The 11,944-nt window shown below is 39.2% G+C and overlaps 1 protein-coding gene and 1 pseudogene across 1 annotated transcript; both read right to left on the bottom strand.

Moving 5' to 3' along the window:
• Positions 1–52: 52 nt before the first annotated feature.
• On the bottom strand, positions 53–4,254 carry LOC148921415 (putative LRR receptor-like serine/threonine-protein kinase At3g47570; annotated as a pseudogene).
• A 926-nt stretch (positions 4,255–5,180) lies between these two features.
• LOC148921414 (RHOMBOID-like protein 1) lies at positions 5,181–8,051 on the bottom strand. Its single transcript, XM_089044487.1, has 5 exons — positions 7,860–8,051; positions 6,985–7,148; positions 6,639–6,898; positions 6,161–6,287; positions 5,181–5,564 (listed from the first exon to the last, which is right to left on the bottom strand). The coding sequence occupies exons 1-5, from the start codon at positions 8,041–8,043 to the stop codon at positions 5,442–5,444; spliced, it is 858 nt and encodes a 285-aa protein (XP_088900613.1). The 5' UTR covers positions 8,044–8,051; the 3' UTR covers positions 5,181–5,441.
• Positions 8,052–11,944: the final 3,893 nt, after the last annotated feature.

Here is an 11,944-nt window from a genome sequence, read left to right as displayed (position 1 = left end):
TAAAATATGAAACAGGAAAAGGAACAAAAAAGAAGTACACAAAGCCTTTACTTAAACGCAATTCAGATATAACATCACACTTTATGTGTAAATTGAACATATAAGAAGTATTTCCTTAATGGAATGCAATTCAGATACAACTTCACTGATATATTTTCGGTCTCTTGGGGATTCAGCAGAACACTCTACTCCAATTCTAAATATCAAACTGAAGCACGCAGAGATCTTTTGAGCTCTTGCGCTGTATTGATTGGGAAGGTTGCTGGTGCTAACGTCATCATTGCCTACTTGAAGGAGTACTGAATCTGCAACCTCTGTAACTCGCTCAGGGATTGACATTTGCACGAAATTACGAAGGTTCAAACCGCCTCTAAACATTTCGTCAGTGGGTCTCTTCCCTGTAAACATCTCCAACAAGAGAATGCCAAAGCTGTACACATCCCCATAGGTTGAAACCTCACTTTCCATACCATACTCCACGATAAAAAGCATCACAAATTATCAATATAAATGGAAATCGAAAAGCTCTCTTTAGGTTATGTAAGACTAAAAAAGAGGAAAGGATGTTAACCTGGAGCAACATAACCAAAGGAACCTCTTATTCCAATGGAACTTGTTTGATTTGATGAAGAATTACTAGTCATTTGTGGCACAAATCTTGCTAATCCAAAGTCAAAAACGTGTCCAACCAACTCGTTGTTCAAAAGAACATTGCTTGGTTTGATATCACAATGAACTATGGGTCCACAATGATTATGAAGATAATCCAGTGCACAAGCAACACCAATGGCAATATCTACCCTCTGAAGAAGAGTTAAATTCTTGGGCACATAGCTTATCTCTTAGGTTCCAATAACTGGATGCAGCCACTCCTCTAAGCTACCATGGTCCATGAACTTGTAAACCAGAGCCTTGAAATCATTACCATGAAAATCAACACTTGAACATGCAGTTATAATCTTGACATGATTTCAATGCCTAATATTTCTCATCGTCTCACATTCAGCTATGAAACTCTTAGAAGCTCCCTGGCGTAACAAGTTAAACACCTTCACGGCAACAAGTTGAGGTCTACCATCACCCTCAAGAACTCCTTTGTACACTGACCCAAAACTACCCCTGCCAATCAAACTAGCTGAAGAAAACCCATCGGTAGCTTTGAGGAGAGTATCATATGATACTTGCAAAACAGAGTTCTCCAAAGTGTTCAATGAAATTTCCTTCTTTTCCTTTCTGGACGAATGAAGAAAGAAATAGGACAGCACCATAGCTATTCCTAGAAGAGGAAGCCCAGCTTCTAAAGGGATTATTAATTTCAAGCTATGAGATGATCCTCGTTTCTTGGACTCTCTGAAGTTACATTTAGGCAGTTGGAGATTAGCAATACTTCCGAGAGTCTAGTGTTCCCAACAATTGAAATCGCACTTGCATTTTTGAAGACACCTTCATTTGGTACCGGTCCCCAAAAGTCATTGAAAGATAGATTCAGATTCTTCAGAAAAAGAAAGCCCTAAAAAAACTTTGGAATTTCAGCTGAGAAATTGTTGCAAGAGAGGTCTGAATCTTGAATCCCCCTCAACAAACTCATAGACAAAGGAATAGGACCATTGAAGAAGTTGCCTTGCAAGTGTAGGACTTCTAAACTCTCACAACCACCAAGGCTCCTAGGAAGTTCTCCGGATAACATGTTATCAGAAACGTCCAGTTCACCTAGATTCTTCAACATTCCAACCTCCATGGGAAGAGAACCAGTAAAGTGGTTAGAAGACAAGTTCAAAAGCATTGCTAAGGATGTCAGGCCAATAACTTGTTGAGGTATTACGCCATTAAGGTTATTATTTGAGAGATCCAATGCTTGCATTGAATGGCATTCCCCTAGGCTTGAAGGTATGATGCCCTGAAGATTATTATATCCCAAGAAGAGTTTGCTTAACTTGGTTAAATTTCCAGGAGTGGACGGAATGCTTCCTGATAATTCATTCATGCAAATATCTAATTCTACAAGTATTGAAAGCTTCCCAATGTTAGTGGAGATGTTACCTGTGAAGTGATTATACCACATCGCCAACGATTCCAAGCTGACCAGATTCACTATCTCATCCGGGATGCTTCCATCTAGTTGGTTACTTTGAAACCAAAATTTTTGAAGCATGGTTGAGAGAATGGATATTGATGTGGGCAACGTCCCTCCTAAATCGTTATCGGCTATAATAAACTTTCTTAACTCTGTAGCATTGGTTAAGCCTGAGAGAAAACTCAAGTCTCCATTTTTACTGCTTCCAAGATGATTAAGTTGAATGTTGAAATACTGAAGGTCATGAAGCTTTCGACAATCTGGCACCTGCGCTGTTAGTTTGTCACTTGGTAGAAAGAGCACATTTTCCATCTTCTTTTCCCAAAGTTAATCATCAATAAACAGCGCATCCTCTACTTTTATAATGGAGTCCAAGAGCAGCAGAAACATGTATAATACTTTGCACTTCGCAGGGCAGCAGATCTACGAAGAAGGTTGCCATTGTCCAGTGGTGGCTACTAAGAAGTTCTGATCATGTTTGAACTCTGGATTCCAATAGAATGAAGAAGCCTAGAAACTAGAGAAGGAACTGAGTATACTGCTAAGTTTCATATAGGTGGAATACCATAACTTGTTCAAACCTGAAACAATTGACAACTAATATGAAAGGTACTTCAAACCTTGGCACAAGTAAGAAAATAATAGCTATTGTTAACTATGTGTTCATTCCCCTAAAACACAAAACAGTTTAACCGACCAGTGCAGCTTTTCCAAGCATGGAATGAACTTGATTTCCAAGTCCAATCCTAATGCGATCGAGTATTCAAGATTTCAGAAAACAGATTCATATAACATGTGCTCTTTTTTTCTTATTACATGGGGGCTCCAGGACCAGACACACCAAATACAAGATGCAGTACTACTTTACACAATGTATCTCATTGGTGATTACTTACAAATTTCTTCATCTACTATAGAACAATCTCTGACTTCACATGCAGAACATAAAAACTTCCCAATCACATAAAGACTTCGCAGGTAGCAAAAGACTCTAGCCAAGAAGCATGTCTCCAGTGGAATGCAATTCAGACAGCAATCTCTGTAACTCGGTCAGGGAAAGCCACATTGACAAAATTATGAAGTTTGAGGTTGAAGCAATATGATATAGTACATGAGTTATTGTCTACCAGTAATACCTGCAATCTATGCAAAATACCCAATTTGTGGAGGGATTTCATGACTAAGGTGGTTGTGTTGTATGTAGCCATAGCTGCCTTAGAAAACCTTGCCAGCTTTTGAGATTGGAGGTCTCAAATGCATGGAGCTACAGCAGAGAACGAACATTGCATTGAAAAGTGAGTTTTTAGATCAATTTCACAACCAGAAACACCTTTTTCGAATTGGGTAATTGATTGTAGAGAGAGATGGGCATTGGGTTGTGAAATTGGTAATTTCCACTTGAGCCATGGAAAGTAAATTTACAGATGCGGTAGGAAAGAACCTGCATCGCGCTTGCATTTCTCCAAATTAGGCGACTTCACTTGCTTCCAAAAGGCAACTGACGCCAACTTCTTCTGGACTTTGAAGCTGCAATGCGTGCTTCACCCTTTGCCACGCAAATGCTATAAACTCCAACAATCTCTTGAAAGCTCAGCTATGATAGCAAGCAAAATGTTAACTTCAGAAGCTGAGTGCCAATTTAAAGAGCTACGGAGGGAGACTCAGAGTCGACGGCAAAACTAACACGCGCGCAAGGACAAGGATTTCTGCTATGGTTTTGCTAGTAAACGATGTTGTAATAATGCACTGAATGCAGAAACTGAAGCAGCTATAGAGGCTCTAAGATGTGCAAGGCTGAGAGGCTACTCAAAGGTGGAGATGGAATCAGACTCAAAAGTCCTCATTGACAATATCAAAGGTAATGTATGCACGAAGGCCTGGACCATTCTTCCTTTACTAGATGAGATCAGACGCCTGAGTACAGGGTTCTCTGATGTGGAATGGCGTTGGATCCCTCGTGGAGCAAATCGCGCGGCTCATGTGACGGCGGCGATAGGATTAAGGGCGGTGTGTCCGCAAGGATGGGCTAACCAGCCACCTCCGTCCCTGGTGCGGGTTCTGGCTTCTGATGGACTTCCTAGTCCCCCTTAATTGTAATTTTTGTTTTCAGTGTTTTTGTCTCTGTGGGGAAAAACTGGTTTCTAGACTCTGTGAGTTTAGTTTTTTTTCCCTGAGTTTCTATTAGCTTTTCAGGTTAGTATCTTTTTGTACGCCTCTCTGTACGCCTCTGGAAGCTCCTTGGTCCAAAAAAAAAAAAAAACACGCGCGCAATTTTTATGAACCTAAGCAAACATGGAACCCGAGGCTATAATGCGAAGGTTAATACAAAGCTCAGGCCAACCAGTCTGTTTTTTCTAACGCACTGGTCTTCCTAGAAAAGCCCTTTAAGGCCCATTTGGTGACGGATATAATTCACGATCCTAATAAAATATTTGGTGGCTTACGACATAGTGTTATGTAAATGTAGCAGGATTATGAATCCCACCAAAAAATTAAAATTATGTTTAATTGGATTATGTCTAGTCCTATTAACCCATGTAATATCATAATCCAGTTAAGTATAGTGCCAAAGGCATCATTGAATTAATTTTATCATCTCTAACCCAATATTTTCATCAACGAGGTTTAGTTTAGTGAAAAATGGTCTTGATTTGCAAACCAGTATTCTCAAATTCCAACCTCAATAATACATTGGCAATGTGTATGCGAGATAAACCTCTACCCCTTCCTAATTATGGGGAAAAAAGCCCCCCTAATGTCCTCAATTGTACCTCATTATCCAATCTTAAACACTAAACATAACTTTAAAACTCGATTTCATTGTAAAAAATAAATACTTTACCAAAAATCATGAATCCAACTATTATTGCACTCGACATTAACAATTGACAGATAAAGAATCTGTTTTTTTTTAGCATAAAGCTTTACGGTTTTTTCATTAACAATAACACTTGTAAGGGGACTACAGCAATTGAGTTTTCATCTACAATCTTCTCAGAGTAGATCTACATTCTTCGGCCACGGCCCATGGGCTTGTTCTAACTTGAAGTCCAGTAATGTTTTTTTTTTGTCTTTTTAGATTGCCAGAGATGGAAAAGGGAGAAAGTAGCACAAAATAGCACTGGCTGTTTTCACTTCAAGTTGCCATCAATAAGTACATCCCTATCTGTATTTACAAACCCTCTTTTTCAGCTAGTAAAAATAAGAGTACAGAAGCAATAAAAGAATGAAAAGAATAACCATTACTTGGTGAATACAAGACTACTCTTACCCAACCAAAGAAGAAAAGAAAAGAAATTTTCTCTACAGATATATGAATGACTCATATCAATCAACATTCTATCATCTCTTGCTGTGTGCATGTATGTCAACTGCAAAGCTCAGCGCATAGCTGTTGAGCCCGGGTGGGGTTGCCATCCAGCAATGAATAAGTGCCATTTCTCCCGTTGCTTACGCACGTCAAGTTCAGCTGATTTCCTAACTGGCTGGACTGCAAGGTTTGTTGCACGCATGCATATACAGAACAATATATCAGTACAAAACCAATCTAACAAGTTGGTATATAAGTAATTTTCCTGCTCTCTATATATAATCTCTCCCACTCTCTGATATGTCCTGCTTTTCAATTATTTAGGTGATCTCCAATTCAGTACCCTCAAAAACTCAATTCAGAAAACAATTTAAAAACTCATAATGGATCATGGAGTATAACAAAAAGTCACATTGAGAGAAATGCAGTTTGGCTACATGGAGCCCACATATCTCATCATAATTTTAGTGAAGCAGACACGAGAGCTGAGAACTCTTTAGTATTTCTTGAGTTCATTTCTTAAACTAAGTTTCTCGATGACATTAGCTTAAAATGGCATATTGAGACTGAAGTATTGAGTGCAACCATATAAAACTCCACAAGGGAAAGAAGGGAAGATATAAGGATATATTTACTAGCACTAAAACAGCTGTCTGGTCTACTATTTCTCTTCTATTTACCACTATGTTGGCACATCATATAAAGAACCAATTACTTCTATCTGTCAAATACAAAGGTGGAAGTTAATATGCACAGAAAAGTACAGCATCAATTACCAAACAATAAATTTGTTGTGACTTGCAGCTCCATTTTGAGGTAGGGACACAGCTCAAATAATGACACCAGGAACAGTAATCATTCAGATTGACCCCTCGAAGGAGAGTAACCATGCCAATAGTAAACCTGTAAAAAAAACATAAGACTTGTGTGACAAAATGCCCGCATATACTGATGAAAATGAATTTCCATTTCCAATAACAAAACAACAAAGAAGATGAACCCACTATTATATATTACTATCATCAAAGTGACCAATCAGTATTACACATACAGAAAACAAGCAGATATAGAGATTATCAACAGTGACAGTGATGAACACAGATTACAGGACATTACATATCTCTATGAAATCAAGTACCCTGATTTAATTGTAAACATCCACTCATCAAGTGTGCCTTTCAAATTCTCATGTAGGGAATCAATTAGGTATATGAAGTCAAATAATTGAATTTCAGGGATCAAGGAGGACCTTACCCAACAATCAATATTATCAGAGCGAGAACCCACAATACATATTGATATGTCTTGTGTTTAGATTTAACTGGAGTTGAAACATGCCCAGGAGGAGCATTCCTTTGGGTAAGCCATTTAAATTGGGGGCGGATCAAAAACACAAATCCAAGAAGAAATCCAGAAAGAAATCCTCCAATATGAGCAAAGTTGTCCACGCGTGGGAGGATTCCCACTGCTAAATTTACTATGACGATGACAATGAGAGTAAGCAATGCTGCTAACTGCGCATAAAAATCTGAACTGTAAGATCAAAGGGTAGTGCATATACTATGAAGGGAATCATTGAGCATACTGAAACATTATTTACCTTATTTTCATACATTGTCCAATTTGCTATGATCTCTGATAGCATGCTTCCTAGTAGACCAAAAAGTGCACCAGAAGCACCAACAGAAATACCATATTGAATAAAAAGAGATGAAAGCAAACTACCGCCAAAACCAGACAGGACATAAAGCAAACCAATTCGAACTGTAGAAGAACAAATCAGAAAAAAGCATTAGATTTGCAAACTGAAAAGTTAAAACTGTTGTTCATTAAAATAATTGTGCATGAGTTAGATTATTTTCCATCTTCTTCTATTCAATTACCCAGCTCCAACTTTCTTTTCTTTCAATTTTTCCAAATAGGCGGCATCTTGAAATATTTCAAAAAATTGAGGCACTGTGTGTACCCTACAGGATAGTCAAAACATTCCATGTTCCCACATAAGTGATGGAAAAATCGAAACGACCTCTCAGTTTTTGTATCAAGCAGTTTTATTCTGTAAAATGGAATACTATGTCTAAACTAAAGTTTGAATAGCCTAAAAAGCCAATATCATAAGAATGTTTCTCCTGAACCCCATCTTAGGTTTATCAACTCTCTTTGCTCACCTCACTGCTGAATAAAACTTCCTCTTATTTCCATGCAAACCTATCAACATACTGATGTAAGTTATAATGCAACCAGCACCGCATGACCACTACTCTAGGATAACAATTCAATGAATTCATGCATAGGAATCCTCTGCAGATTAATCTCAAGGTAGCTGCTTCTAGAGTTCTGAAAAAACAAATTCATTTAGTAACTAATATTTCTCTTGTAATATCTGTCATGTGTTTTCGATTTTACTACAAACACTTGTGAATGTGGCTAAACATCCATGACAACATGCATGAAGCTGAAAAGCCAAATGCATACCAAATCCAAATTCTTGCTCAAGCCGAATACCAATGAATACAAGACTCAGCATATTGGCCAGTAGATGGAAAACTCCAGCATGTAACCACATACATGAGATCATCCGCCATGCCTGGTGTTTATGAACCATTCTCTGCACGTCTAGAGCACCCATCTTTTCTAATCTGAAGGATGAAAAAAACATGGGAAAGAAGTTAGATGTGCATATTTTCTTGTGGATACAACTAAGACCTGTTGACCCACAGAAGATAGAAAGTGCTACTTTTAGCAGTTAATAGACTTAGGATGGCGCGTATTAGAATTAGCGCATTAAACAGCTTAAGAAGAATCACTCCCAATCCTCGAAGAATGCATACCCCTCTTACAAGAGAGATGAAGGTAAAATACATCCATTTTATCATAACCATTCTGTCACTGGCCTCACAGAGCAAGGAAAGTCAAATAAAAACTTTGAAACTAAGTTGTTTAAAAAAATACAATAATGTAAAAAGTTTGTAACATATTACAAAGAAACTCAACAATCAAATCAAGGGGTAGTTAACTGCTAAAATATCAATATGGTTTGAATACTTTGGGTTGTTCTTTATTTTTCTCCATAAGGAGGTATATATAGAAGTAAATCTCCTTGATTAATTAGGAGACTCATGTCAACACTCCTCCTCAAGTTGGTGCATATATGTCACGAATGCCCAACTTGGTAAGTGAGTCATGAAATACTCTTCCACACTCACAGCATATGCAATATCTGATCTTGGAGGACGTATGAAGAGTAGAACCTTTGGTGGTGGTGATAGAAGAAGGAGTCTGCAGGTTGACCGCATGCTTCTGTGAGTTGCAATAAGATGGAGAATCGTATGGGTTCTTGACATCGCAGCGGAAGTAAGATGTGATATGAGAAGGTGAGGAAGGTGATGTGAGAAATTTGATGTATGAATTTGATATAGGAATTGGATTTAAGATGTAACACCCCGACTCCGATTATTTTCCTATTTTAATTAAATTAAGAGAAATTATTAATTTACTCTTGGGTTAAGGGTAATTTTAGTCATTTTCTTATCCGGAAGGATTTTGGGATCACGAGTGGTTTGGTTGCGTAGGTGGTACTGAGACGAATCCGTAGACATGCGGTAGGCTTGAATCGGAGTTGTAACGAAGTTTTGGCAAGCAATTTAGGTTCGGTGGCGCTACCGTAATTATTTCAAAGTAAGTTTGGGGTAAAATCAGATTTTTCACTTTTACCTCTCTCTCTCTCTCTCTCTCTCTCTCTCTCTCTCTCTCTCTCTCTCTCTCTCTCTCTCTCTCGCGTCTCCTCCCTCTGCGTGCGTGCGATCGACCGTCCTCGAAACCGGTCCGTTCGACTCGTCGTGAAGTCCCGATCAAAACCCACTGTTATCCGACCGAAAGCTCAAATCCGCCACTATATTGACCGCTTTAAACCGAGGTTTCGCGCTATCGCACCGCCGTCTCGCCGCCCATTTCCAGCGAACCGGTGAGGTTTCTTCTCCTTTACGTGCTCTAGCTGTTTTGGGGTTAGATTAGAACGATTTTGAAGTTTGGAAGCTAGGTTTTGGCGGTTTCAATTTGAAATTCGGTCAGTTCCCGTCGAATTGGACTTTGTGGTAGTTGAAGAAGATGCTTCATTCGTCCGAGTAGTATCTAGGGTAGGAAGGGTGGCTTGTGATTTGGAGATTTTCCGTCACCGGAAATTTCTCTACACCTGCTGCCAGGCGCGTGTGAAGGCGTGGGCCAGGTTGGTGAAGTTGCTTTTCATCCTGATGAGATCATTAGGTTGTCACGAGTGCATAGGATTTTACGGATCTCAATTTGGATGTCGTTTGACTATCGAACGGATTTCGCATATTGTGCGTTATTCGGGTTCGATAAGTTCTAACCGTCGGATTGTTTCCAAATTGAAGTATGTTGATTTAGGTACTCTTAGAATCCTATAGGAATTCGTGGATCGTGAATCGGAGCCCCGGATGTTTCGATTCAATAATTCGAAGCTTGTGGGATTAGCGATAACCGTAGGATGGGAAGCAATTCCCAAACCTGTAACCGGACCTTAGGATATCCTATTAGAGCGTACGCACCGGGAACTTGGGGATTTAAGTATTCTCTTTTGTGAATTCCCGTTTCGAAGTGTATTATATTAATCAAGGGTTCATATCTCGAAATAGGTACTTGGTCGATCATTCGCAGTGACAGGACCCTCTAAGGCGGGGCGAGCGTGGGATTACCTGTGAGTGGACTTTGTTTTCAAGCATTTGCATGGTTTTATTGATAAAAGATTTGTGCATATGTTTTTAAATGGAAATGTGATTTATTAAGTATTGGGTTGATGGATTTGGATATTCATATACGTATTGGCAATATATTCAGTATGGCTATGTTTGAGTATTATGGATATGTTTATATATGGATTTTGGGATATCTGTCTATATTGCCTATGTATAGAGTACGAGGAGTTGTTGTTGCGAGATTGTGAAAAGATATGAGTTTGAGGGATGGTTGTGAGATGTATGAGTATGTTAGGTGAGTACCATTCCCTGGTTACTAGGCTTCCCACACGTGCTGGCGTCAGTGGGGTGGGAAGGCCATGAGTTTCTGAGTCTCACACATGTCGTTGGCGTGCGGTGTGTGAGACACTTCCCATACATATCGTTGGCGATGTATGGGAAGAGTATGTATATTGCTTAGTATTATCACACATGTCGCTGGCAGTGCTTGGTGGGGTGATGATACTGTGTCTGCTGGCGTAGGACTTGATATGAGATTTGTGAGCTACACGTGTCGCTGGCAGTGCGGCGTGTGAGCTATGGAGTTCCGTCCCGGTTGGACTACTCATCCACGGACAATGGTTCGTGTTCGAAAATCCTGCGTACCAGCCAACAATCCCTCGGTTGGATTGTTTTCCCCGGTACATTAGTATGGAGAGAAGTATACGTTATATTATAGATATATATATATATACTTATATATGTATACATATGTATGGGTTGGTGAGAGTTGCATACTTTTGGGAATGGAGTTGTGGTTTGAGATTTTTGAGAGTTATTGGACTTTGAGATTTTATATTTGAGTATTTGATTTATGGATGTGGAAACTACATGCTTGAGCATTATTTTTACACGGTGGGTTACTATGTTGTTTTAAATGCAAACTTTATTTTTGTCCACTCACATATTTCTGTTTTGCGCCCCCCAGCGTAGTGGCTCTTGAAAGCGTTCGAGCAGCGTTCGAGTCCAAACATTTCATCCGTAGATAGGATTCGTGTAAATTCCTTCTACTCTACTGTTGTTGTAAACAAATTCTGTTAGATGCTCTGTTATCGCCCATGTTAGGTTGTTACTTGAGGCGAGGCCACTTTATTTTGGATTGTTATATGTTAAAAGCATGTGGCAGTTGAGATTTATATTATGTAAATTATGCAGGTTGAATGTTGTTGGGTTTGAGCATTTTGGGAGACTCACAAAATTTTGGTAGGATGTCTTGGGTTTTTAGTAAGTGGGCCCGGCATCGGTGTGATGTCGGCACCAAGACGGAGTCCGCCCCGATTTTGGGGGAAATTCCGAGGGCGGGTCTGTCATAAGAGGTATGTGTATAAGATTTGATGGTATGTGTTTAGGGATTTGGATAAGAGGATTTGAGGACTTTAGATTTGAGGGATTTGGATTTGGGGGAAAAAAATTATGAGGAATTTGATTTAGGGTTTTGGATTTGAATATGAGAAATTTGAGATAAGGGTTTGGATTTGAATATGAGAAATTTGGAGAAATTTGAGATAAGGAAAGTAAATTTGAGATAAGAGTTTAGAGACAAAACAACTTCTCTTCACTCCCCCTCTCCCTTTGAAGAGAAGGGGTCGTCAGAGTAAAGAGATATGCAATATCTTCATGGGAATGAGAAATATATCTTTTTCACTCCCCTTCCCCCCTTGAAAAGGAGGGGAGGAGAGCACTTAAATTGCAAGAAGAACGCAAGCACAGGTCACAAGAGAACTAGGCTCTGATACCATGCTAAGATATGAATATGGTTTGAATACTTTGGGTTGTTCTTTATTCTTATAAGGAAGTATATATAGGAGT

The sequence above is a fragment of the Prunus mume genome, linkage group LG1 (assembly GCF_029339155.1).
Source record: "Prunus mume cultivar Tortuosa linkage group LG1, ASM2933915v1, whole genome shotgun sequence".
Lineage (NCBI taxonomy): Eukaryota > Viridiplantae > Streptophyta > Magnoliopsida > Rosales > Rosaceae > Prunus > Prunus mume.
The sequence above is the reverse complement of the archived record's forward strand: the minus strand, read 5'-3'. Positions and strand labels throughout refer to the sequence as shown.

Coding starts and splice junctions, on each gene's coding strand:
- LOC148921414 (XM_089044487.1), bottom strand. CDS start 8,043: ATGTTTTTTTCATCCTTCAGATTAGAAAAGATGGGTGCTCTAGACGTG. Junction 7,149..7,859: donor TGAGCAAGAATTTGGATTTG/GTATGCATTTGG, acceptor GTTCTTCTACAG/TTCGAATTGGTTTGCTTTAT. Junction 6,288..6,638: donor CTGATAATATTGATTGTTGG/GTAAGGTCCTCC, acceptor TTTTTTTTACAG/GTTTACTATTGGCATGGTTA.